General features: G+C 48.0%; 1 protein-coding gene across 1 annotated transcript; it reads left to right on the top strand.

Annotated features, from left to right (window-relative positions):
• The first annotated feature begins 16,939 nt into the window (after nt 1–16,939).
• On the top strand, nt 16,940–27,314 carry LOC542831 (starch synthase 1, chloroplastic/amyloplastic-like). The gene is made up of 15 exons (XM_044588824.1): nt 16,940–17,563; nt 18,705–19,060; nt 19,978–20,055; nt 20,138–20,262; nt 21,346–21,427; nt 21,519–21,692; nt 21,795–21,876; nt 21,977–22,068; nt 22,192–22,254; nt 22,336–22,425; nt 25,820–25,944; nt 26,033–26,141; nt 26,218–26,270; nt 26,386–26,425; nt 26,724–27,314. Exons 1-15 carry the CDS (start codon nt 17,248–17,250, stop codon nt 26,880–26,882), a joined length of 1,944 nt encoding a protein of 647 aa, XP_044444759.1. The 5' UTR covers nt 16,940–17,247; the 3' UTR covers nt 26,883–27,314.
• The last annotated feature ends 95 nt before the right edge of the window (nt 27,315–27,409 follow it).

The raw sequence follows: 27,409 nt of genomic DNA on the forward strand, positions 1-27,409 counted from the left end.
AATTAGTTACTTTTAATGGAGTGAAGTTGCTTCTGTTTAGCACTAAAATTGCCTCATCTGGCATTAAAATTGTTTTTTAATCACCGAAACATATCCATGTGGGGTTTAGTTTTGCAGAGCTCGTCGCAACATGGGTAGCCAATACTTGCGCGCTCAGTACTGTTGGTGGGCAGACCCCCCCTAGAAAAGGAAAGCACACATATCGTATACCATCCATCCCCACACAGTTTCGAAATTTGAAATCCTAATGGATGACTTAGATCCCATAAAAACCTTTTGAAATTGTAGGCAACTTAGGTCCCTTATGGACAACTTTCATAGTATTCTAGGCAATTGTGGATCACTGGTAGCCAACTTCGTAGCGACTTAGGCAACTTGGTTTCTGACGCCATGTTAGATAAGTTTCCACTCTATGGTAAGCAACTTTCACAGTACGGTAGACAACTAAACAATCTACAACATAATTTCTAGACCATGGTAACCACCTATTACACAAGTGCACACAGCTAATTAGGAGGCTACTAGGCGAATTCACTTATATACACGGTGCAATTCCTTTAATATCAAAGTTGCTGATTTTTAGCACTAAAGTTGCCTCATATAGCATCAAAGTTGCTTTTTAAAGAAGATCATCAAAACATATCCAAATGGGATCTGCTTTTGAAGAGCTCGTCACGAGGAAACCAACAGTGAAAACGGTTCTTCGTTTTGAGACCCGGTTCAAAAGTTATAACTTTTTGAAAAAATTGGAACGAAATAAATAGGTGACGTTAGCACATGCATGTGCATCGGCGGTGGCTATCCACATGCACGCTAGCACAGTCCCCACACACTGCCACCAATTGTTGTGTTAAAATAGACAAAGCATCAGCTCATGCATGCATCAGACGGATCACGCGCGTGCGCTCGCAACGTCCAGATAGCGCAGCTACGCGTTTAAGTATTTAGGGCAAAAATATCGGTCTACTATTCACATTGTTTTGTAGTAGTTATTAAGATGGAGCCTACTCTACTCGACTACTACAGAATTAACTTGGTGTTCATACTGGTACGTGACTGCATGCAAGGAAGAAGGAACCACTACGGGTGTTCATACTTGTTCATACTTAGTATTCCTATATACGTGTATATGTACGGAGACCACCGTTCGGACGAATCGCCGTCGTATATGTACGCAGTCGCAGACCTCCGTCTGATGCGCCGCCGGCACATATGTACGCAAAGGTCCGTCTTGACGCCGCCGGCGTATATGTGGATTACCCCTCGTCATGTATGGGTTTAGTGTAGATCATGACCACGAGCCCACAACCGTTGTGCATGCAGAGAAGAGAAGCGATGCATTCATGCATACAGTATACCTACCTTCGTCCTTAGACGCCCTAAACTCACATGATTCATTGCATCTAGAAAAACATGGAAGATCAGAGTCCTCACCTCCTTCGCTTGGACCGGCGCCGGCATTTTTACCCATTGAGCCGGACTGACTTGCCGGAGAGAGGAGGCCGCCGTTGGCGGCGCAAGACAAGACGACGGCTGCGTGTAAATTGTGATTGTGGTCTCGTACTAGGGTTAGGTTAAATTCTATTTATATGTGGTTATTTTTATTAATGGTCAACGTGGGCATTTGGGCTCCTCCATTGGGCTAAATTTATCGGATAATCCTATTTGACAATCTCGGATAATCCGCAAAAAATAACGGATAATCCATATCCATCGGATATTACCAATACCATATCCGCCGGATATCTAGTTGACCAAAATCCGTATCCGCATCCATATCCGCCGGATTTGTGTAAGTGCATACCATATCCTTAAAAACGGATGCGGAAGCGGATTCGAAATGGAAATTATCCATACCATTTACATCCCTACTCACATGGCCCATAGACCGTGGTGATCGACCATGGGGCATCTCCCGTGCGAGGATTTAGTGTAATTGTTATGGCAAAGGAGGAAAGATCAGTGTTTGAGACCTGAAACAGATCGGTGTCCCTCCCCTTGTCGCTGTTGCTGGAAGGATGGCGTGACCAGCAAGCCGAGGCCAACCAGTTTCAGAAACTTCAAGGGAGGGAAACACCTCCCGCTTGGTCTCCTGCAGGCACACAAGAGAGCAACGGGTCTGATCAATGAGTGATCGCACAGTTGCTCTCCGCGCACGGTCATTGAGGCCCCGCACATTCCAGTTGAAAATGGTGCAGCTACTCATCAGGACACGGGTCATCAACACAGAAAGCAGGCCAGCGGCGTGCGCATGGAATTGCAAATGGTACGGCCGGTGACAAACACGGGCGCCCCACGAGGTCGCCAAAAGTACACAAGGACATAGAACCACGGCGGTGTGGCAGCTACGCCACACGGCACACTCGGAGCTAGGTAGGCAAGCTAACATGAGAAACAGACGGACCCATCAGCAAACTAGCTAGAAACGCGGCACTCAGGCGGCGCTATGATACGTCTCCAACGCATCTATAATTTTTGATTGTTTCATGCTATATTATATTCTGTTTTGGATGTTTAATGGACTTTATTATACACTTTTATATTATTTTTGGGACTAACCTATTAACCGGAGGCCTAACCCAAATTGCTGTTTTTTTGCCTATTTCAGTGTTTCGAAAAAGAATATTAAACGAAGTCCAAACGGAATGAAACCTTCGGGAACGTGATTTTCGGAACAAACGTGATCCACAGGACTTGGAGTCCACGTAAAGAAAGCAACGAGGAGAGCACGAGACAGGGGCGCGCCTACCCCCCCCCCCCAGGCGCGCCCTCCACCCTCATGGGGCCCACGTTGCTCCACCGACGTACTTCTTCCTCCTATATATACCTACGTACCCCCAAACCATCAGAGGCATCCACGAAAACCTAATTCCACCGCCGCAACCTTCTGTACCCGTGAGATCCCATCTTGGGGCCTTTTCTGGCGTCCTGCCGGAGGGGGCATTGATCACGGAGGGCTTCTACATCAACACCGTAGCCTCTTCGATGATGTCTGAGTAGTTTACCTCAGACCTTCGGGTCCATAGTTATTAGCTAGATGGCTTCTTCTCTCTCTTTGGATCTCAATACAAAGTTCTCCTCGATTCTCTTGGAGATCTATTCGATATAATCTTTTTTTGCGGTGTTTGTTGAGACCGATGAATTGTGGGTTTATGATCAAGTTTATCTATGAACAATATTTGAGTTTCCTCTGAAATCTTTTATGTATGATTGGTTATCTTTGCAAGTCTCTTCAAATTATCAGTTTGGTTTGGCCTACTAGATTGATCTTTCTTGCAATGGGAGAAGTGCTTAGCTTTGGGTTCAATCTTGCGGTGTCCTTTCCCAGTGACAGCAGGGGCAGCAAGGCACGTATTGTATTGTTGCCATCGAGGATAAAAAGATGGGTTTTATTGTTGGGGATCGTTGCAGAATTTTAAAATTTTCTACGCATCACCAAGATCCATCTATGGAGTATACTAGCAACGAGGGGAAAGGAGTGCATCTACATACCCTTGTAGATCGCGAGCGGAAGCGTTCAAGTGAACGGGGTTGATGGAGTCGTACTCGCCGTGATCCAAATCACCGATGACCGAGTGCCGAACGGACGGCACCTCCACGTTCAACACACGTACGGAGCAGCGACGTCTCCTCTTTCTTGATCCAGCAAGGGGAAAGGAGAGGTTGATGGAGATCCAGCAGCACGACGGCGTGGTGGTGGAAGTAGCGGGGATCCCGGCAGGGCTTCGCCAAGCGCAAGCGGGAGGGAGAGGTGTTGCAGGGGGAAAGGGAGGCGCCAGGGGCTGTTGTTTTGCTGCCCTCCCTCCCCCCCACTATTTATAGGGGTCTTGGGGGGGCGCCGGCCACCCTGGAGATCCCATCTGAGGGGGGGCGGCGGCCAAGGGGGTGCCTTGCCCCCCAAGGCAAGTGGGGCGCCCCCCACCCCTAGGGTTTCCAACCCTAGGCGCAGGGGAAGGCCCAAGGGGGGCGCCCCAGCCCACTAAGGGCTGGTTCCCTTCCCACTTCAACCCATGGGGCCCTCCGGGATAGGTGGCCCCACCCGGTGGACCCCCGGGACCTTTCCGGTGGTCCCGGTACAATACCGATAACCCCCAAAACTTTCCCGGTGACCGAAACTGGACTTCCTATATATAATTCTTCACCTCCGGACCATTCCGGAACTCCTCGTGACGTCCGGGATCTCATCCGGGACTCCGAACAACTTTCGAGTTTCCGCATACTAATATCTCTACAACCCTAGCGTCACCGAACCTTAAGTGTGTAGACCCTACGGGTTCGGGAGACATGCAGACATGACCGAGACGCCTCTCCGGTCAATAACCAACAACGGGATCTGGATACCCATGTTGGCTCCGACATGTTCCACGATGATCTCATCGGATGAACCACGATGTCGAGGATTCAATCAATCCCGTATACAATTCCCTTTGTCAATCGGTACGTTACTTGCCCGAGATTCGATCGTCGGTATCCCAATACCTTGTTCAATCTCGTTACCGGCAAGTCACTTTACTCGTACCGTAATGCATGATCCCGTGGCTAACTCCTTAGTCAGATTGAGCTCATTATGATGATGCATTACCGAGTGGGCCCAGAGATACCTCTCCATCATACGGAGTGACAAATCCCAGTCTTGATCCGTGCCAACCCAACAGACACTTTCGGAGATACCCGTAGTGCACCTTTATAGTCACCCAGTTACGTTGTGACGTTTGGTACACCCAAAGCACTCCTACGGTATCCGGGAGTTGCACGATCTCATGGTCTAAGGAAATGATACTTGACATTGGAAAAGCTCTAGCAAACGAACTACACGATCTTTGTGCTATGCTTAGGATTGGGTCTTGTCCATCACATCATTCTCCTAATGATGTGATCCCGTTATCAATGACATCCAATGTCCATAGTCATGAAACCATGACTATCTGTTGATCAACGAGCTAGTCAACTAGAGGCTCACTAGGGACATGTTGTGGTCTATGTATTCACACATGTATTACGATTTCCGGATAACACAATTATACCATGAACAATAGACAATTATCATGAACAAAGAAATATAATAATAACCATTTATTATTGCCTCTGGGGCATATTTCCAACAGTCTTCCACTTGCACTAGAGTCAATAATCTAGTTACATTGTGATGAATCGAACACCCATAGCGTTCTGGTGTTGATCATGTTTAGCTCTAGGGAGAGGTTTAGTCAACGGATCTGCTACATTCAGGTCCGTATGTACTTTACAAATATCTATGTCTCCATTTTGAACACTTTCACGAATGGAGTTGAAGCGACGCTTGATATGCCTGGTCTTCCTGTGAAACCTGGGCTCCTTGGCAAGGGCAATAGCTCCAGTGTTGTCACAGAAGAGAGTCATCGGGCCCGACGCATTGGGAACCACCCCTAGGTCGGTAATGAACTCCTTCATCCAGATTGTTTCTTGCGCTGCCTCTGAGGCTGCCATGTACTCCGCTTCACATGTAGATCCCGCCACGACGCTTTGCTTGCAACTGCACCAGCTTACTGCCCCTACATTCAAAATATACACGTATCCGGTTTGTGACTTCGAGTCATCCAGATCTGTGTCGAAGCTAGCGTCGACGTAACCCTTTACGACGAGCTCTTCGTCACTTCCATAAACGAGAAACATATCCTTAGTCCTTTTCAGGTACTTCAGGATATTCTTGACTGTTGTCCAGTGTTCCATGCCGGGATTACTTTGGTACCTTCCTACCAAACTTACGGCAAGGTTTACATCAGGTCTGGTACACAGCATGGCATACATAATAGACCCTATGGCCGAGGCATAGGGGATGACACTCATCTTTTCTCTATCTTCTACCGTGGTCGGGCATTGAGCCGTGCTCAATTGCACACCTTGCAATACAGGCAAGAACCCCTTCTTGGACTGATCCATATTGAACTTCTTCAATATCTTGTCAAGGTACATACTCTGTGAAAGACCAATGAGGCGTCTTGATCTATCTCTATAGATCTTGATGCCTAATATATAAGCAGCTTCTCCAAGGTCCTTCATTGAAAAACACTTATTCAAATAGGCCTTTATACTTTCCAAGAATTCTATATCATTTCCCATCAATAGTATGTCATCCACATATAATAAGAGAAATGCTACAGAGCTCCCACTCACTTTCTTGTAAACACAGGCTTCTCCATAAGTCTGTGTAAACCCAAACGCTTTGATCATCTCATCAAAATGAATGTTCCAACTCCGAGATGCTTGCACCAGCCCATAGATGGAGCGCTGGAGCTTGCATACCTTGTTTGTATTCTTAGGATCGACAAAACCTTCCGGCTGCATCATATACAATTCTTCCTTAAGAAAGCCGTTAAGGAATGCCGTTTTGACGTCCATCTGCCATATCTCATAATCATAGTATGCGGCAATTGCTAACATAATTCGGACGGACTTCAGCTTCGCTACGGGTGAGAAAGTCTCATCGTAGTCAACCCCTTGAACTTGTCGATAACCCTTAGCGAAAAGTCGAGCCTTATAGATGGTCACATTACCATCCGCGTCTGTCTTCTTCTTAAAGATCCATTTATTTTCTATGGCTCGCCGATCATCGGGCAAGTCAGTCAAAGTCCATACTTCGTTCTCATACATGGATCCTATCTCGGATTTCATGGCTTCAAGCCATTTGTTGGAATCCGGGCCCGCCATCGCTTCTTCATAGTTCGAAGGTTCACCGTTGTCTAACAACATGATTTCTAGGACAGGGTTGCCGTACCACTCTGGTGCGGAACGTGTCCTTGTGGACCTACGAAGTTCAGCAGTAACTTGATCCAAAGCTTCATCATTAACTTCCTCCCCAGTCGGTGTAGGCACCACAGGAACATCTTCCCGCGCTGCGCTACTTTCCGGTTCGGAAGGGGTGACTATCACCTCATCAAGTTCCACTTTCCTCCCACTCAATTCTTTCGAGAGAAACTCTTTCTCCAGAAAGGACCCGTTCTTGGCAACAAAGATCTTGCCTTCGGATCTGAGGTAGAAGGTATACCCAATAGTTTCCTTGGGGTATCCTATGAAGACGCATTTTCTGACTTGGGTTCGCGCTTTTCAGGTTGAAGCTTCTTGACATAAGCATCGCATCCCCAAACTTTTAGAAACGACAGCTTAGGTTTCTTCCCAAACCATAATTCATACGGTGTCGTCTCAACGGATTTTGACGGAGCCCTATTTAAAGTGAATGCGGCAGTCTCTAAAGCATAGCCCCAAAATGAGAGCGGTAGATCGGTAAGAGACATCATAGATCGCACCATATCCAATAGAGTGCGATTACGACGTTCGGACACACCATTTCGCTGAGGTGTTCCAGGCGGCGTGAGTTGTGAAACGATTCCACATTTCCTTAAGTGCGTACCAAATTCGTGACTTAAATATTCTCCATCACGATCTGATCGTAAGAATTTTATTTTCCTGTCACGTTGATTCTCAACCTCACTCTGAAATTCCTTGAACCTTTCAAAGGTTTCAGACTTGTGTTTCATTAGGTAGACATACCCATATCTACTCAAGTCATCAGTGAGAGTGAGAACATAACGATATCCTCCGCGAGCCTCAACACTCATTGGACCGCACACATCGGTATGTATGATTTCCAATAAGTTGGTTGCTCGCTCCATTGTTCCGGAGAACAGAGTCTTGGTCATCTTACCCATGAGGCATGGTTCGCACGTGTCAAATGATTCGTAATCAAGAGACTCCAAAAGTCCATCTGCATGGAGTTTCTTCATGCGTTTGACACTAATGTGACCAAGGCGGCAGTGCCACAAGTATGTGGGACTATCGTTATCAACTTTACATCTTTTGGTATTCACACTATGAATATGTGTAACATCACGTTCGAGATTCATCAAGAATAAACCATTGACCAGCGGAGCATGACCATAAAACATATCTCTCATATAAATAGAACAACCATTATTATCGGATTTAAATGAGTAGCCATCTCGAATTAAACGAGATCCAGATACAATGTTCATGCTTAAAGCTGGCACTAAATAACAATTATTGAGGTTTAAAACTAATCCCGTAGGTAAATGCAGAGGTAGCGTGCCGACGGCGATCGCATCGACCTTGGAACCATTCCCGACGCGCATCGTCACCTCGTCCTTTGCCAGTCTCCGCTTATTCCGCAGTTCCTGTTTTGAGTTACAAATATCCGCACCGGTATCAAATACCCAGGAGCTGCTACGAGTACTGGTAAGGTACACATCAATTACATGTATATCATATATACCTTTGGTGTTGTCGGCCTTCTTGTCCGCTAAGTATTTGGGGCAGTTCCGCTTCCAGTGACCACTTCCCTTGCAATAAAAGCACTCAGTCTCAGGCTTGGGTCCATTCTTTGACTTCTTCCCGGCAACTGGCTTACCAGGCGCGGCAACTCCCTTGCCGTCCTTCTTGAAGTTCTTCTTACCCTTGCCTTTCTTAAACTTAGTGGTTTTATTCACCATCAACACTTGATGTTCCTTTTTGATCTCCACCTCCGCTGATTTCAGCATTGAATATACCTCAGGAATGGTCTTTTCCATCCCCTGCATATTGAAGTTCATCACAAAGCTCTTGTAGCTTGGTGGAAGCGACTGAAGGATTCTGTCAATGACCGCGTCATCCGGGAGATTAACTCCCAGCTGAGACAAGCGGTTGTGTAACCCAGACATTCTGAGTATGTGCTCACTAACAGAACTATTTTCCTCCATTTTACAGCTGAAGAACTTGTCAGAGACTTCATATCTCTCGACCTGGGCATGAGCTTGGAAAACCATTTTCAGCTCTTCGAACATCTCATATGCTCCATGTTTCTCAAAACGCTTTTGGAGACCCGGTTCTAAGCTGTAAAGCCTGCCACACTGAACGAGGGAGTAATCATCAGCACGTGATTGCCAAGCGTTCATAACGTCTTGGTTCTCTAGGATTGGTGCTTCACCTAGCGGTGCTTCTAGGACATAACCTTTCTTGGCAGCTATGAGGATGATCCTCAGGTTCCGGACCCAGTCCGTATAGTTGCTGCCATCATCTTTCAGCTTGGTTTTCTCTAGGAACGCGTTGAGGTTGAGGACAACGTGGGCCATTTGATCTACAAGACATATTGTAAAGATTTTAGACTAAGTTCATGATAATTAAGTTCATCTAATCAAATTATTCAATGAACTCCCACTCAGATAGACATCCCTCTAGTCATCTAAGTGAAACATGATCTGAGTTAACTAGCCCGTGTCCGATCATCACATGAGACGGACTAGTCAAGATCGGTGAACATCTCCATGTTGATCGTATCTTCTATACGACTCATGCTCGACCTTTCGGTCTTCCGTGTTCCGAGGCCATGTCTGTACATGCTAGGCTCATCAAGTCAACCTAAGTGTATTGCGTGTGTTCCGAGGCCATGTCTGTACATGCTAGGCTCGTCAACACCCGTTGTATGCGAACGTTAGAATCTATCACACCCGATCATCACATGGTGCTTCGAAACAACGAACCTTCGCAACGGTGCACAGTTAGGGGGAACACTTTCTTGAAATTATTATAAGGGATCATCTTACTTACTACCGTCGTTCTAAGCAAATAAGATGCAAAACATGATAAACATCACATGCAATCAAATAGTGACATGATATGGCCAATATCATTCTGCTCCTTTGATCTCCATCTTCGGGGCGCCATGATCATCTTTGTCACCGGCATGACACCATGATCTCCATCATCATGATCTCCATCATCGTGTCTTCATGAAGTTGTCATGCCAACGATCACTTCTACTTCTATGGCTAACGCGTTAGCAATAAAGTAAAGTAATTTACATGGCGTTATTCAATGACATGCAGGTCATACAAATAAAGACAACTCCTATGGCTCCTGCCGGTTGTCATACTCATCGACATGCAAGTCGTGATTCCTATTACAAGAATATGATCAATCTCATACATCACATATATCATTCATCACATCTTCTGGCCATATCACATCACAAGGCACATGCTGCAAAAACAAGTTAGACGTCCTCTAATTGTTGTTGCAAGTTTTTACGTGGCTTCTATAGGTTTCTAGCAAGAACGTTTCTTACCTACGTAAAACCACAACGTGATATGCCAATTTCTATTTACCCTTCATAAGGACCCTTTTCATCGAATCCGTTCCGACTAAAGTGGGAGAGACAGACACCCGCTAGCCACCTTATGCAACTAGTGCATGTCAGTCGGTGGAACCTGTCTCACGTAAGCGTACGTGTAAGGTCGGTCCGGGCCGCTTCATCCCACAATACCGCCGAAACAAGATAAGACTAGTAGTGGCAAGAAAAATTGACAACATCTACGCCCACAACTGCTTTGTGTTCTACTCGTGCATAGTAACTACGCATAGGCCTGGCTCATGATGCCACTGTTGGGGATCGTTGCAAAATTTTAAAATTTTCTACGCATCACCAAGATCCATCTATGGAGTATACTAGCAACGAGGGGAAAGGAGTGCATCTACATACCCTTTTAGATCGCGAGCGGAAGCGTTCAAGTGAACGGGGTTGATGGAGTCGTACTCGCCGTGATCCAAATCACCGATGACCGAGTGCTGAACGGATGGCACCTCCGCGTTCAACACACGTACGGAGCAGCGACGTCTCCTCCTTCTTGATCCAGCAAGGGGAAAGGAGAGGTTGATGGAGATCCAGCAACACGACGGCGTGGTGGTGGAAGTAGCGGGGATCCCGGCAGGGCTTCGCCAAGCGCAAGCGGAAGGGAGAGGTGTTGCAGGGGGAGAGGGAGGCGCCAGGGGCTGTTGTTTTGCTGCCCTCCCCCCCCCACTATTTATAGGGGTCCTGGGGGGGCGCCGGCCACCCTGGAGATCCCATCTGAGGGGCGGCGGCGGCCAAGGGGTGCCTTGCCCCCCAAGGCAAGTGGGGCGCCCCCCACCCCTAGGGTTTCCAACCCTAGGCGCAGGGGAAGGCCCAAGGGGGGCGCCCCAGCCCACTAAGGGCTGGTTCCCTTCCCACTTCAGCCCATGGGGCCCTCCGGGATAGGTGGCCCCACCCGGTGGACCCCCGGGACCCTTCCGGTGGTCCCGGTACAATACCGATAACCCCCGAAACTTTCCCGGTGACCGAAACTGGACTTCCTATATATAATTCTTCACCTCCGGACCATTCCGGAACTCCTCGTGACGTCCGGGATCTCATCCGGGACTCTGAACAACTTTCGGGTTTCCGCATACTAATATCTCTACAACCCTAGCGTCACCGAACCTTAAGTGTGTAGACCCTACGGGTTCGGGAGACATGCAGACATGACCGAGACGCCTCTCCGGTCAATAACCAACAGCGGGATCTGGATACCCATGTTGGCTCCCACACGTTCCACGATGATCTCATCGGATGAACCACGATGCAGAGGATTCAATCAATCCCGTATACAATTCCCTTTGTCAATCGGTACGTTACTTGCCCGAGATTCGATCGTCGGTATCCCGATACCTTGTTCAATCTCGTTACCGGCAAGTCACTTTACTCGTACCGTAATGCATGATCCCGTGGCTAACTCCTTAGTCATATTGAGCTCATTATGATGATGCATTACTGAGTGGGCCCAGAGATACCTCTCCGTCATACGGAGTGACAAATCCCAGTCTTGATCCGTGCCAACCCAACAGACACTTTCGGAGATACCCGTAGTGCACCTTTATAGTCACCCAGTTACGTTATGACGTTTGGTACACCCAAAGCACTCCTACGGTATCCGGGAGTTGCACGATCTCATGGTCTAAGGAAATGATACTTGACATTGGAAAAGCTCTAGCAAACGAACTACACGATCTTTGTGCTATGCTTAGGATTGGGTCTTGTCCATCACATCATTCTCCTAATGATGTGATCCCGTTATCAATGACATCCAATGTCCATAGTCAGGAAACCATGACTATCTGTTGATCAACGAGCTAGTCAACTAGAGGCTCACTAGGGACATGTTGTGGTCTATGTATTCACACATGTATTACGATTTCCGGATAACACAATTATACCATGAACAATAGACAATTATCATGAACAAAGAAATATAATAATAACCATTTATTATTGCCTCTAGGGCATATTTCCAACATTTATATCATATTGCATGAGTTTATCCCTCTACATCATGTTATCTTACTTAAAGCATTACTCTGTTCTTATGAACTTAATACTCTAGATGCATGCTGGATAGCGGTCGATGTGTGGAGTAATAGTAGTAGATGCAGAATCGTTTCGGTCTACTTGTCGCGGACGTGATGCCTATATACATGATCATACCTAGATATTCTCATAACTATGCTCAATTCTATCAATTGCTCGACAGTAATTCGTTTAACCACCGTAATACTTATGATCTTGAGAGAAGCCACTAGTGAAACCTATGCCCCCCAGGTCTATTTTGCATCATATTAATCTTCCAATACTTAGCTATTTCCATTGCCGTTTATTTTACTTTGTATCTTTATTTCTTTTTATTATAAAAAATACCAAAAATATTATCTTATCATATCTATCAGATCTCATTCTCGTAAGTGACCGTGAAGGGATTGACAACCCCTTTATCGTGTTGGTTGCGAGGTTCTTGTTTGTTTGTGTAGGTGCGTGTGACTCGCACGTCTCCTACTGGATTGATACCTTGGTTCTCAAAAACTGAGAAAAATACTTACGCTACTTTACTGCATAACCCTTTCCTCTTTAAAAAAAAACCAACGCAGTACTCAAGAGGTAGCACGCTACCATCCTCTCCAACAGGAGCGCGGAGATCTTTGTCCGGCAGGTTGATGCGGGCCGGGGAAAGAACTCCAGCTGCCTTGGCCAGCTTGGTCGTGAGCCGCCCCAGCGGCGTCTTGAACCTGTCCACGTAGCGCTCCCTGACACGCGGCGTGAACTGAGAAGGCTTGTCGATGAACTCCAGCTATTGTGCCAGCCTAGCTTGCGCCTTCTTCTGCTGGGTCATGCCCTTCGGGAAACCCACCTTGGCCACCCTTGTGCTTGAGCGGCGCGCCACCTCAGCAGGCGGCGGCGTGGGGATGAAGAGGGTGTCTGCTTCCGGAGCAGGCGGGTCGGCGTTGAACTTGAAAGGCGGTGGCCCCATGATGGATGGGGGGAGCATGCCAAAGACTTGGTTGAGGAAAGTGGTGTTGGCGTCCACCTCCAGTGCCTGCAGTTTGGAAGCCAGCCGATTGGCGTCGATCTCTGGCTCCGGCTGGAAGGAGGCTCGACGCTCCGGTGTGCCAGAACGCAAAGGGAGGAGCGGCAGCTCTGGCTGAGCAGACCCCGCGCCCATGTACTCTGCATTGGGCCAAGGCTGCAGGGGCAAGCCACCGGGATGGGGGCGCGAGGTGGACTGCGCACCGGAGGAAGGCCAAGCTCAACCTCGGTGAGGTTCGCCCCAGACCAGGGCGGCAGGCTCGGGTCCACAAAGGGCCAAACCGCCTCGTCCGCCCCGAAACTGTCCAGGACAGACGGCGGACGACGGAAGGCCGTGTCGTCGAGCTCGAGCAGCAGAGGGTCGGTGCGGGTGATGTCTTGCCAAATGGACTCCACCTCCAGCAGGAAGGGGGACTGGTCCATCGCCCCTGGCCAAGCCACTGGTACGCCAAAGATGGCATCAGCAGCGTTTGCACCAGGGGGAGCAGCCACACCTTGGAGGACAGGGAGGGTGCGGACGTCGACGGCAGCAAAACGTGGCTGGAGCAAGTTGCCGTCGCGTGCCGGCCTCGGCGAGCGCGAGCGGCTGTAGGAGCGCTCGGTGCCCTCAGACTCGGACAGTGCGCCAGTGGGAGAGCCATGGCGACGCCGGCCACCACTGGACGTGCCATGGCGCTGGTCTTGACGGCGCCTGGATGGCCCGTCCTCGCGGGCAGCTCCACCTGAGCGGCACCCGAGGAGCACACCCCGCCAAGCTGGGCCAGGGCGGCTGCGGCGACGGCGACGGCCGCGGTCGCGGTCTGCACCATCATCTTCATCTTCGTCATCGTGGCGCCTCGGACAAGGATGCTCGCTGTCACCGACGCGAGGGACGTGAGCCGGCTCAGCCCGCCCTTCCTCGACGTGGCGAGCCCTGCGGATATGCTCCTCGAGCGGCCATTGGGGGTCGTTGGCGCGCGGCATCTCGGGGTCGCGGTCAGCTATCGGGGTGTAGTCCTTTGTGGTGTCGAGGTGGATGAGCAGAGAGAAATCCGGCCCCTCTAGCCCCTCGTCCCGGGGGCAGCCCTCCGGCAGCGTCTGGCGGCCCCTGGGGTCCAGGGGTCGATCGATGATGGAGAACCCCCTTTTGGTGGGGATGTCGTCCGGACTCCATGCCCACACCCAGGCAAAGAGGCAGGCCGTGTTGGAGAGGGAGGTCGTCTGCCGCTCCAACCAGTCGACGTGGCATGTCTTCCCGAGCGCATCCTGCCCCGCCTCCTTGTTCCAGGACTGCACCGGCATGTTCTCGACGGCGATGCGGCAGTAGTACCGCCAGACACGGCGGTGGCCGTGTGCCGATGGTGACCAGGCCGACAGGGAGAGCGCGACGCCCCAGCAGGAGACGACCCCAGCGTCGAAAGCGATGTCCCGGTGCCTGAAGTGGACGAGCCCAGAGATGGCCAGGCGCATTGACGCGGGGAAGGGGAAGGAGTTAGGATGGGCGACGCGGCCGGAGTGAACCGCGGCGTGGTGGCCGACGGGGCTGGAGAGGCAGAGGCGGAGTCATCCGAGAGAGGTGTATCAGTGGCTCTGCACAATACCCAGTGTCGCCACATCATATCCTGCTGAATAACCACACATGTGTACTGTCGTTAAATAAATCATTGGTCACGCGAACCCGGAAAAAGACGGCGAAAAATTCACGGACACACGACTAGTAGTACCCAATATACTCGGCAAAAACAGTGACACGTCGTTTTGCGTTGTCGGCCGGTGTTGTCGAGTCATTGTACTATGTTTTGTCGTTTCTTTCTTTTCTCCAAATCGACAAACCGTTTGTCTTTGGTTAAAAAACAGAAACATACAAAATCAAATGAATGCATTCAAGGGCCGGTAATCCAATTCTGAGCCCAGGCTCAGCTGCACCCGCCCTTACAAAAAAATCAAAATAAATACTAGAAAAATTCAAAAAATTCCAATTTGTTTGTGCGTGGTAGATAATTTGATACGTGAGGTACGCTCCAATTTTCAAATTATTTGGACATCTGAGCAGCTCTCAGCAAAAAAGACAAATTCGGGGTCTGTAAAAATGTTTACTGTTCATGCACTGTTCTGACCCGATTTGTCTTTTTTGCTGAGAGCTTCTCAGAAGTCCAAATGAGCTAAAATTTTGAGCGGAGCTTACGTGATAAATTGTCTATCATGCAAAAAAGGATTGGAATTTTTTTTATTTTTTTATTTTTTGTGATTTGTTTCCTGGACGGGTGCAGATAAGCCTGGGCACCGAAACGCCGCACTCAGGCTCATCCTTTTCTATAAAAGAAAAGAAATACATACATTTTCCCTCTGTTTTTTGAGCAAGGGGCACCACCCACCAAAGAGTTTTCAACTCACATGGTATTAGAGCATCTACAGCCGGGCGTCTCAAACCAGCCTCATACGCCTGAGCGGGTCGCCTGGTCACGATTTTTTGACCCAGACGGGCCCCTCAAACGGTCCTTAAACGCCCAGGCTGACCGACAACCCACATATCCAGCCCAAATATGGGGTGGATATGGGGGCGCCCGGGCACGCCAGCCCGCGGACACCACACATCTTCAGTTTCTAATTTGAGATATCCGGATGTGGAATGCGTTTTTGAGGGGTGACCGGTCCCTGTACGTGGATGCGCCCGGACGTTTGAGGGGTTGGATTTGCCAAGTCTGACTAGAGATGCTCTTAGGTGTTCCACCCCCATCCCTTGATGGCTAGGGCAAACTCTCCCCTCCAAACTTTGTCAGCGAGCCTGTGGATTCTTCTCTCCTCTGCCCGCTGCTCCGGCGGCTGATGGCGGGGAGGAGAATCCCGGTGTCTTCGCTCTGGTTAGTTGTTTAAGTTACGTACTTTTTTAGTCCTCGCAGGTGCGGCGTTCGGACGTATGGTCGTGCTTCTTTTTTGAGTTTGTCTTTCGGGCTCTGATCCTCCTCGAGTTCGTCCATCTGGACGTACTCGACGGAGCTCCGGCATAGATTCCTGTCATCGTCTTGGTGAGGTGAGGTTATGGTTTCTTGTCATGTGGGCAGATTTGGTGCCAGATGCTTCATATCTATTCAAGGGTTCAGCGGCAACAACTGCACCTCCAGAGCGATGGTCCTTAAGGGCACGTGCACGAAGACTTCGCGGCTGTTATCGACAAAGTCAAGCCGGCTCCGATAGGGGAGCAGCGACAGCGGCGCGTCAACCGCTCGTTCTGGCGGCAGTAGTGGTCGTTCGGTGCTCTCGGAACCTCGATGTAATTTTTATGATTTTAGAGATGCTTTGTACTTCCGACCGATGAACTCTGATAATAGATATCTCTTCTCTCGCAAAAAAAGAGAGTTTTCAACTGAAAACAAAAGAGTTTCACTAGTTCTTCTTTTAGAAACAGAGTTTCACTAGCACTTTTTTTTGCGAGAAGTCGAGTTTCACTAAGTACTAAACCCACGCAATTATTCTCAAAAAAAAAACCCACGCAACTGTCTGGATCCATCTTCGTTTTTTCCCCGAGAATCGTCTGGATCCATTTTCGTGTGCGAGGCATCCTCTCATTTTGCACGGCCCAGCTCTCTTCTCGCCGGCGTACGCTGCTACATGTCGGCACTCCACGCAAACAAAAAGAAGCCCAACCGAAAACGCACGCGCCTTTCCAGGCTCACCACGGAAAAAAATACCACGCGCCGCTCACGAGCAAACCGTGACAACAGCCAGCCAGATATGGCAACGGAGGCACGGGCCGCACACAGCCACTGAAAACCGCAGCTGCTCTTCCGTCCGTCCGTCCCTCCGCCCGTCCGCGCCACTCCACTCGCCTTGCCCCACTCCCACTCTTCTCTCCCCGCGCACACCGAGTCGGCACCGGCTCATCACCCATCACCTCGGCCTCGGCCACCGGCAAACCCCCCGATCCGCTTTTGCAGGCAGCGCACTAAAACCCCGGGGAGCGCGCCCCGCGGCAGCAGCAGCACCGCAGTGGGAGAGAGAGGCTTCGCCCCGGCCCGCACCGAGCGGGGCGATCCACCGTCCGTGCGTCCGCACCTCCTCCGCCTCCTCCCCTGTCCCGCGGGCCCACACCCATGGCGGCGACGGGCGTCGGCGCCGGGTGCCTCGCCCCCAGCGTCCGCCTGCGCGCCGATCCGGCGACGGCGGCCCGGGCGTCCGCCTGCGTCGTCCGCGCGCGGCTCCGGCGCTTGGCGCGGGGCCGCTACGTCGCCGAGCTCAGCAGGGAGGGCCCCGCGGCGCGCCCCGCGCAGCAGCAGCAACTGGCCCCGCCGCTCGTGCCAGGCTTCCTCGCGCCGCCGCCGCCCGCGCCCGCCCAGTCGCCGGCCCCGACGCAGCCGCCCCTGCCGGACGCCGGCGTGGGGGAACTCGCGCCCGACCTCCTGCTCGAAGGTAAAAAACAAGGCTGAATCCTCAGATCACTCCGCGTCTTCGTTTTACCAAATACGGTACTGCGAAGTGGTGCTGTATATGTGAAGTTTCTGTCGATTTCTTCCTGACGGATGTTCAGTCGATTCAGTTGTATATATGTGATACGTTCGTTGTTCATCGATCGTACAGATTTACCAGCACACTAGATAGAAATCGAGACCGACGCGGGCAGATCAATAGATTTTTCTAGACGTTTTATTGGATCGTGAGATGATTGATTGGGGTGGCGTGTCGATACGATAGCGGTGCACCGCCGATGTATCGGGGCATGTGCACGTGGTTGGGTCTCAGCAGACATATCACTAGACTGGTATCGTAATTTACTAGTACTACTGGAAAGAGGACTAAAAAGGCTAGGCCAAGTGCACGCATGTTGGGAACGTAGTTAAATTGATGAGTTTGTCCTTTGCTTGGGCTGGTATTATTACCAAAAAATGGTGTTAGTCCCTGTACTTATTAATGGGAAAATCTTAACATGAGTCTCCAATTGTATATTCTCAGCACTCAACTGATTTTACTGATACTGTAGTGGAAATGACACGTGAGCACCCCCCTTCAAGGAATGCAATGCTTCTTTCTGTTTTATATTACAGGAACTAGAAGGAGCTTCCACCTTTGAGTACAGAAGTACTCCCTCCGTTCCAAAATAGATGACTCAACTTTGTACTAATTTTGTACTATAGTTAGTACAAAGTTGAGTCATCTATTTTGGAACGGAGGGAGTAGTATCGAAATTGAAGACCCTTGTATTACTGTCTTGTTTTTCAATGAAAATGGGAGGCCCATGCAGTAAGTCACATGGGCACCTGGGAGGCTGGGATCATGTGTGCTTTGCAGAGTACTAGACCCAGCTCACCCTCTGTTAGATTACTTGTTGGGCTGCTACTTTGTGTTTGCTGTGCAGTATATCAGACATCCTGAATTTGGCATCTAGCTGAGAACAGAATGCAGGTTGCACCATTCTTATTATTGCTAAACTGTTGTCACGCAATTTATAAAGAATGTGATCTTCTGAGTATTAATTAATCATGTTCTGCTAATATCTGTCCTCGCTCTGGTGTTGACAAATATACCATATGAATATTTTCCATTTTGCAACCAGGGATTGCTGAGGATTCCATCGACAGCATAATTGTGGCTGCAAGTGAGCAGGATTCTGAGATCATGGATGCGAATGAGCAACCTCAAGCTAAAGTTACACGTAGCATCGTGTTTGTGACTGGTGAAGCTGCTCCTTATGCAAAGTCAGGGGGGCTGGGAGATGTTTGTGGTTCGTTACCAATTGCTCTTGCTGCTCGTGGTCACCGTGTGATGGTTGTAATGCCAAGATACTTGAATGGGTCCTCTGATAAAAACTATGCAAAGGCATTATACACTGGGAAGCACATTAAGATTCCATGCTTTGGGGGATCACATGAAGTGACCTTTTTTCATGAGTATAGAGACAACGTCGATTGGGTGGGTACACAATCACCTTCTTATTCTCTGTTGAATTGTAGCAACTGTTTATCCTTGTTTACACTTCTTTTAGCCCTGCAAAGACATATGTGATTTCCATACTTTTTTGTTATTTCCCTTGTACTCTTGCTCATGAAGGTCAAAATATCATATATCCATGGAAGTCATGCATGTGCCTAGTATTTTTGGTGTCGGTGCCTTTAACTTTCAGGGATTAATACGTGGAATTTGATAACTAAAGTTTATTTTATTGAAAAAAATTGTAGGTTGGCTGAGCCCACAGCCACGCAGTGGCACCACTGCTTGCACATGATTTTGCATTTCTGTTTGCACCGAGCACTTCATGTGAATAAGGTGTAAAATCATAAAGTACCAATTTTATTCTGCCAATTGCACTTAAGAGTATATACATTTATCTTGGCCTCAATCATGGGAGTACTGTGCATTCAGTGCACCATCATTGTTCTAAGGAGAAAATGTGGGTGCAAGGAAGACACTTTTGTCCCTTAATAAAGGGCAGGCACTCTGTTGTCATATAGATAGAAAGCAACAAACTTATTTCAAAGAGCTAACAATGGCAAAAGAACCAAAAAAAGCATGCTAAGGCGGCGACACCAAAAGGTGAGGGGGGCCTTGTGACTGACAGCACCCCAAACTATTGCCATTGTTTTACTAAATGAAGATCATTTTAGAAGCTCTCAGGAACTTCGAAAACAGTGGCTTTCCGTCCACAGATCGTCTGTTAATATTTTTGTCCAGTGATACTTTTTTTGCTCCTTACAAGAGTGCCTATGTTGACATATACATTGTTAAGTTGTTCATAAGTTTACTTCTTATTCTAAACAGCAAGTTCCTAATGCTTGCATTTATTTTGGCTATTTATTTTTATTCTCATTTCAATCAACACTTTTGTTCAGGTGTTTGTCGATCATCCGTCATATCATAGACCAGGAAGTTTATATGGAGATAATTTTGGTGCTTTTGGTGATAATCAGGTACACTACACTATACTAAGCTCCTAGTTGACTAAGTCGTAAGTTGTACCTCCTCGCTGACCGGCTGCTCTATGTCGTGCAGTTCAGATACACACTCCTTTGCTATGCTGCATGCGAGGCCCCACTAATCCTTGAATTGGGAGGATATATTTATGGACAGAATTGCATGTTTGTTGTGAACGATTGGCATGCCAGCCTTGTGCCAGTGTACGTTGTTTGTGGATCTGAAAGTCCAATCCTTTATTCATTCTCTGCTTTGCAGTGTGCCCATGTCTACATTTCTTTTATGCTTTTTTCATGTCTGTTCTTATATTGCATATATGCTTATGGAGTCTAAAAGTTACCGGAGGGAATAACTCTTAAGGATTTCCTCAATCAATTATCTTTAGCTTTAGTTAACATTTATTGTGGCAAACATAATGTGTTTTGAGATTTACAAGTTCAGAGATTGCACTTCACTAGTTCGTAGCTAATCTGATGTTTTCCCCGAGAAAATGCCTAAAGCTTTGTGTCTTGATGCATTGATAGAAAAAGAGTTTATGTACAATCCCAAAGAGGGGACCCAAAATTACAACACCGCAACCCTGAGAACTAGGCGCTGCCGGAAGAAGCGATGCAAGCCCCACTGCCCCTGCCTTAGCTCAAAGCCGGGCCTCAGCCTTGATTGTGTCAAGTAAGCTAGCAGTGCTAGATTGCGCAAGGTCGATTCGTCGAAGATGACAGTGTTGCGCTGCTTCCAAATCCACCAAACTATGAGCATGATCACTGGAGAAGTACCTTTTCTCGCGGCTGAGGGGGTGGACTGGTGGTCTGCTGCTGCCAGTTTTCAGATAATCTGAAAAATGCATGTTTTGATGATTTTAGTATCTTGCGGACCCTGGGTACCACCTAAGCTTTCACACAGTAATTTGCAGTTACACCTATAAAAGTAACGGTCATGATATGCATGTGTTTTGGGTAGATCATGGTGCATGCATTTTAGGAATTAGGACATGTCAGAACCACGTGAGGCTTATGGGGCAATTCATTTGTTCCATTATACGAGTCATGAATATGGTTCAGCATGTTTGGACGCTACTTGTTTGGGGCAATTTCAGATGGTGAATTGTAGCTGCTTGATGTTGGCTAGCTGGCTTATTTTGTACAAGTATCGATGTTAGATGCATATTTCCTTTTGTTCTTGTGCTGTTTGCCATGTTGTATTCCCCTTTTCTGTCGCCAGTGTTGCATGTTAAATTGGTTTTCATTACGTAATCAACTTTGTTGCTGACATCAGTCATTTTTATTCAGCCTTCTTGCTGCAAAATATAGACCATACGGTGTTTACAGAGATTCCCGCAGCACCCTTGTTATACATAATTTAGCACATCAGGTTTGGGTCTATCACCTTTCATTATCCGTACATGGCTTTGTAAGTCGGTTCACACGTATCGTCATACTGTATGTTATTTCAATGTCATTAGGGTGTGGAGCCTGCAAGTACATATCCTGATCTGGGATTGCCACCTGAATGGTATGGAGCTTTAGAATGGGTATTTCCAGAATGGGCAAGGAGGCATGCCCTTGACAAGGGTGAGGCAGTTAACTTTTTGAAAGGAGCAGTTGTGACAGCAGATCGAATTGTGACCGTCAGTCAGGTGAAATACTCAATACTTCTCTTTTTTCTTTGCGGGATGTTCTTCAGTTCAATTGCCCTGTCTTTCACCCAATTAAGAAATGATTTAATCTTTTGTTTCTAGGGTTATTCATGGGAGGTCACAACTGCTGAAGGTGGACAGGGCCTCAATGAGCTCTTAAGCTCCCGAAAAAGTGTATTGAATGGTAACTATATTTGAATCCACTTATCTTCTTCTGAAACATATTTACAGAAATAGATGGATGGGTTGCAAGAATAAATTCAGTTTGCTCTTTCGGTATGCAGGAATTGTAAATGGAATTGACATTAATGATTGGAACCCCACCACAGACAAGTGTCTCCCTCATCATTATTCTGTCGATGACCTCTCTGGAAAGGTGTGTGGATAGTACCCTATATAATAACATGTATATCTGATCTAGTACTTTCTTTTTCTTTGCTAGTTTGCTTCCCATGATGTTCTCACTAACTAATCCTATGTGGTTTGGCATACTTGTCAGGCCAAATGTAAAGCTGAATTGCAGAAGGAGCTGGGTTTACCTGTAAGGGAGGATGTTCCTCTGGTTAGATACAAACCCCTAAGATATATATTTTTTAAATCCCTAAAAAAAACTTGCCGATCATCTCATTAGCTTGATTCACAGATTGGCTTTATTGGAAGACTGGATTACCAGAAAGGCATTGATCTCATTAAAATGGCCATTCCAGAGCTCATGAGGGAGGACGTGCAGTTTGTAAGTTCATATTCTTTTTCTTGAGACTAGAGTATAAATCAAACATGTAGGTGTGGGGTAGTATAATACAGACATAAGTTCCAGCTATTGCTTCCATGAGAATTTTAATGCTATTCAGTAATATGCTACTGCAAGTTTTGAAACAAAGTTGGAAGCAATAAATATATGTGTAGCACTGACCATGCAGTGCCACTATAGCTGGAATGTCCTGTAGTCTATGTGATCTAACACACTCAACAACATGTTTTCGCATACAAACACATGCGTGCGCGCAACAAACATACTCTACAATAAAATTGGCTTGGTGAACTGCAGACATGCTCTTATCTCCATTCCAACATTTCTTGTTTCAACATTGGCTGAAGACTAAGAGAAGGGGGACCCAGGGTGATGTAGCCAACTAGATCCAGTAAGGAAGCTAGCCGAGCCTAGGAGGATTCGCTTAGGTAGCTGGAACGTAGGGTCTCTGACAGGGAAGCTTCGGGAGCTAGTCGATGCAGTGGTGAGGAGAGGTGTTGATATCCTTTGCGTCCAAGAAACCAAATGGAGGGGACAGAAGGCGAAGGAGGTGGAGGATACCGGCTTCAAGCTGTGGTACATGGGAAGGCTGCAAACAGAAATGGCGTAGGCATCTTGATCAACAAGAGCCTTAAGTATGGAGTGGTAGACGTCAAGAGACGTGGGGACCGGATTATCCTCGTCAAGCTGGTAGTTGGGGACTTAGTTCTCAATGTTATCAGCGTGTATGCCCTGCAAGTAGGCCACAATGAGAACGCCAAGAGGGAGTTCTGGGAAGGCCTGGAAGACATGGTTAGGAGTGTACCGATTGGCGAGAAGCTCTTCATAGGAGGAGACCTCAATGGCCACGTGGGTACATCTAACATAGGTTTTGAAGGGACACATGGGGGCTTTGGCTATGGCATCAAGAATCAAGAAGAAGATGTCTTACGCTTTGCTCTAGCCTACGACATGATTGTAGCTAACACCCTCTTTAGAAAGAGAGAATCACATCTGGTGACTTTTAGTAGTGGCCAACACTAGCCAGATCGATTTCATCCTCTCGAGAAGAGAAGATAGGTGTGCGCGCCTAGACTGCAAGGTGATACCTGGAGAGAGTGTTGTACCCCAGCATAAGCTGGTGGTTGTTGACTTCCGCTTTCGGATTTGTGTCCAGCGGGATAAGCGTGCCAAAGTCGCTAGAATGAAGTGGTGGAAGCTCAAGGGGGAGGTAGCTCAGGCGTTCAAGGAGAGGGTCATTAGGGAGGGCCCTTGGGAGGAAGGAGGGGATGCGGACAATGTGTGGATGAAGATGGCGACTTGCATTCGTAAGGTGGCCTCGGAGGAGTGTGGAGTGTCCAGGGGATGGAGAAGCGAAGATAAGGATACCTGGTGGTGGAATGATGATGTCCAGAAGGCAATTAAAGAGAAGAAAGATTGCTTTAGACGCCTATACTTGGATAGGAGTGCAGTCAACATAGAAAAGTACAAGATGGCGAAGAAGGCCGCAAAGCGAGCTGTCAGTGAAGCAAGGGGTCGGGCATATGAGGATCTCTACCAACGGTTAGGCACGAAGGAAGGCGAAAGGGACATCTATAAGATGGCCAAGATCCGAGAGAGAGGAAGACGAGGGATATTGGCCAAGTCAAATGCATCAAGGACGGAGCAGACCAACTCTTGGTGAAGGACGAGGAGATTAAGCATAGATGGCGGGAGTACTTCGACAAGCTGTTCAATGGGGAGGATGAGAGTCCTACCATTGAACTTGACGACTCCTTTGATGAGACCAGCATGCGTTTTATGCGGCGAATCCAGGAGTCCGAGGTCAAGGAGGCTTTAAAAAGGAGGCAAGGCGATGGGCCCTGATTGTATCCCCATTGAGGTGTGGAAAGGCCTCGGGGACATAGCGATAGTATGGCTAACCAAGCTATTCAACCTCATTTTTCGGGCAAACAAGATGCCAGAAGAATGGAGACGAAGTATATTAGTACCAATCATCAAACAGGGGGATGTTCAGAGTTGTACTAATTACCATGGAATTAAGCTGATGAGCCATACAATGAAGCTATGGGAGAGAATCATTGAGCACCGCTTAAGAAGAATGACAAGCGTGACCAAAAATCAGTTTGGTTTCATGCCTGGGAGGTCGACCATGGAAACCATTTTCTTGGTACGACAACTTATGGAGAGATACAGGGAGCAAAAGAAGGACTTGCATATGGTGTTCATTGACTTGGAGAAGGCCTATGATAAGATACCGCGGAATGTCATGTGGTGGGCCTTGGAGAAACACAAAGTCCCAGCAAAGTACATTACCCTCATCAAGGACATGTACGATAATGTCGTGACAAGTGTTCGAACAAGTGATGTCGACACTAATGACTTCCCGATTAAGATAGGACTGCATCAGGGGTCAGCTTTGAGCCCTTATCTTTTTGCCTTGGTGATGGATGAGGTCACAAGGGATATACAAGGAGATATCCCATGGTGTATGCTCTTTGTGGATGATTTGGTGCTAGTTGACGATAGTCGGGCGGGGGTAAATAATAAGTTAGAGTTATGGAGACAAACCTTGGAATCGAAAGGGTTTAGGCTTAGTAGAACTAAAACCGAGTACATGATGTGCGGTTTCAGTACTACTAGGTGTGAGGAGGAGGTTAGCCTTGATGGGCAGGTGGTACCCCAGAAGGACACCTTTCGATATTTGGGGTCAATGCTGCAGGAGGATGGGGGTATTGATGAAGATGTGAACCATCGAATCAAAGCCGGATGGATGAAGTGGCGCCAAGCTTCTGGCATTCTTTGTGACAAGAGAGTGCCACAAAAGCTAAGGCAAGTTCTACAGGACGGCGGTTCGACCCGCAATGTTGTATGGCGCTGAGTGTTGGCCGACTAAAAGGCGACATGTTCAACAGTTAGGTGTGGCGGAGATGCGTATGTTGAGATGGATGTGTGGCCACACGAGGAAGGATCGAGTCCGGAATGATGATATACGAGATAGAGTTGGGGTAGCACCAATTGAAGAGAAGCTTGTCCAACATCGTCTGAGATGGTTTGGGCATATTCAGCGCACGCCTCCGAAAACTCCAGTGCATAACGGACGGCTAAAGCGTGCGGAGAATGTCAAGAGAGGGCGGGGTAGACCGAATTTGACATGGGAGGAGTCCATTAAGAGAGACCTGAGGGTTTGGAGTATTACGAAAGAACTAGCTATGGACAGGGGTGCGTGGAAGCTTGTTATCCATGTGCCAGAGCCATGAGTTGATCACGAGATCTTATGGGTTTCACCTCTAGCCTACCCCAACTTGTTTGGGACTAAAGGCTTTGTTGTTGTTGTTGTTGTTGTTGTAGCCAACTAAATCCAGTTGATCAGTGGTTTTTACTCTTATTTTTACAGGTCATGCTTGGATCTGGGGATCCAATTTTTGAAGGCTGGATGAGATCTACCGAGTCGAGTTACAAGGATAAATTCCGTGGATGGGTTGGATTTAGTGTTCCAGTTTCCCACAGAATAACTGCAGGGTATGCCGAGAACTTCTTAACAAGACCTTCGTTATCAGCTTGGATATATTATAATGTTCAAAACATTTATGTCTCTCTTTTTGTGCAGTTGCGATATATTGTTAATGCCATCCAGGTTTGAACCTTGTGGTCTTAATCAGCTATATGCTATGCAATATGGTACAGTTCCTGTAGTTCATGGAACTGGGGGCCTCCGAGTAAGACAACTGCCCTGAAAATTAACCTTATCTTGGCTCCAACTCAAATGTTCTAATTGGCTCGTGTATTCAACAGGACACAGTCGAGACCTTCAACCCTTTTGGTGCAAAAGGAGAGGAGGGTACAGGGTACGCACTGCTCAATTTTAGCTAACTTTCAGTTTATCTTTTTGCAATGTCTTGGGGGTTCATTGCGCCATAAATCAACTTGTGATAATTAACTGTTACTGTTCTGTACTTGCAGGTGGGCGTTCTCACCGCTAACCGTGGACAAGATGTTGTGGGTAAGTTTTTGCTGAGCTCTTGTCCGGTTATAGGATCGACCTTGGCTGTAGCAGGTACCTTAGTGCCCCTTGTATATAGACCTAACCTGATGGACTCACTTTGTCTACACTAATCATAGTAGTCGATTGCCCGGAGGCGTTTTGCTTGGATTCTGCTAATTTAATTTTCATGATGATAACTCATACCATGGTTTGGTTCTCCGATGGGGGCCAGAATGGCGTCTAGTGTCTGCGATCTGTGTAACTAGCCAATGCCGGGTTGTTCCAAGTGAAAATTTACCTTTTGACCATTGTGCAGGCATTGCGAACCGCGATGTCGACATTCAGGGAGCACAAGCCGTCCTGGGAGGGGCTCATGAAGCGAGGCATGACGAAAGACCATACGTGGGACCATGCCGCCGAGCAGTACGAGCAGATCTTCGAATGGGCCTTCGTGGACCAACCCTACGTCATGTAGACGGGGACTGGGGAGGTCGAAGCGCGGGTCTCCTTGAGCTCTGAAGACATGTTCCTCATCCTTCCGCGGCCCGGAAGGATACCCCTGTACATTGCGTTGTCCTGCTACAGTAGAGTCGCAATGCGCCTGCTTGCTTGGTCCGCCGGTTCGAGAGTAGATGACGGCTGTGCTGCTGCGGCGGTGACAGCTTCGGGTGGATGACAGTTACAGTTTTGGGGAATAAGGAAGGGATGTGCTGCAGGATGGTTAACAGCAAAGCACCACTCAGATGGCAGCCTCTCTGTCCGTGTTACAGCTGAAATCAGAAACCAACTGGTGACTCTTTAGCCTTAGTGATTGTGAAGTTTGTTGCATTCTGTGTATGTTGTCTTGTCCTTAGCTGACAAATATTTGACCTGTTGGAGAATTCTATCTTTGCTGCTGTTTTTCTTTTGGTCAAAAGAGGGGTTCCCTCTGATTTCATTAACGAAACCACCAAAATAACAGCACCCAGCGCAGGTCTCAGGTTCAGATATACTTAGACTACT

This window comes from Triticum aestivum, chromosome 7D, assembly GCF_018294505.1.
Source record: "Triticum aestivum cultivar Chinese Spring chromosome 7D, IWGSC CS RefSeq v2.1, whole genome shotgun sequence".
NCBI lineage: Eukaryota > Viridiplantae > Streptophyta > Magnoliopsida > Poales > Poaceae > Triticum > Triticum aestivum.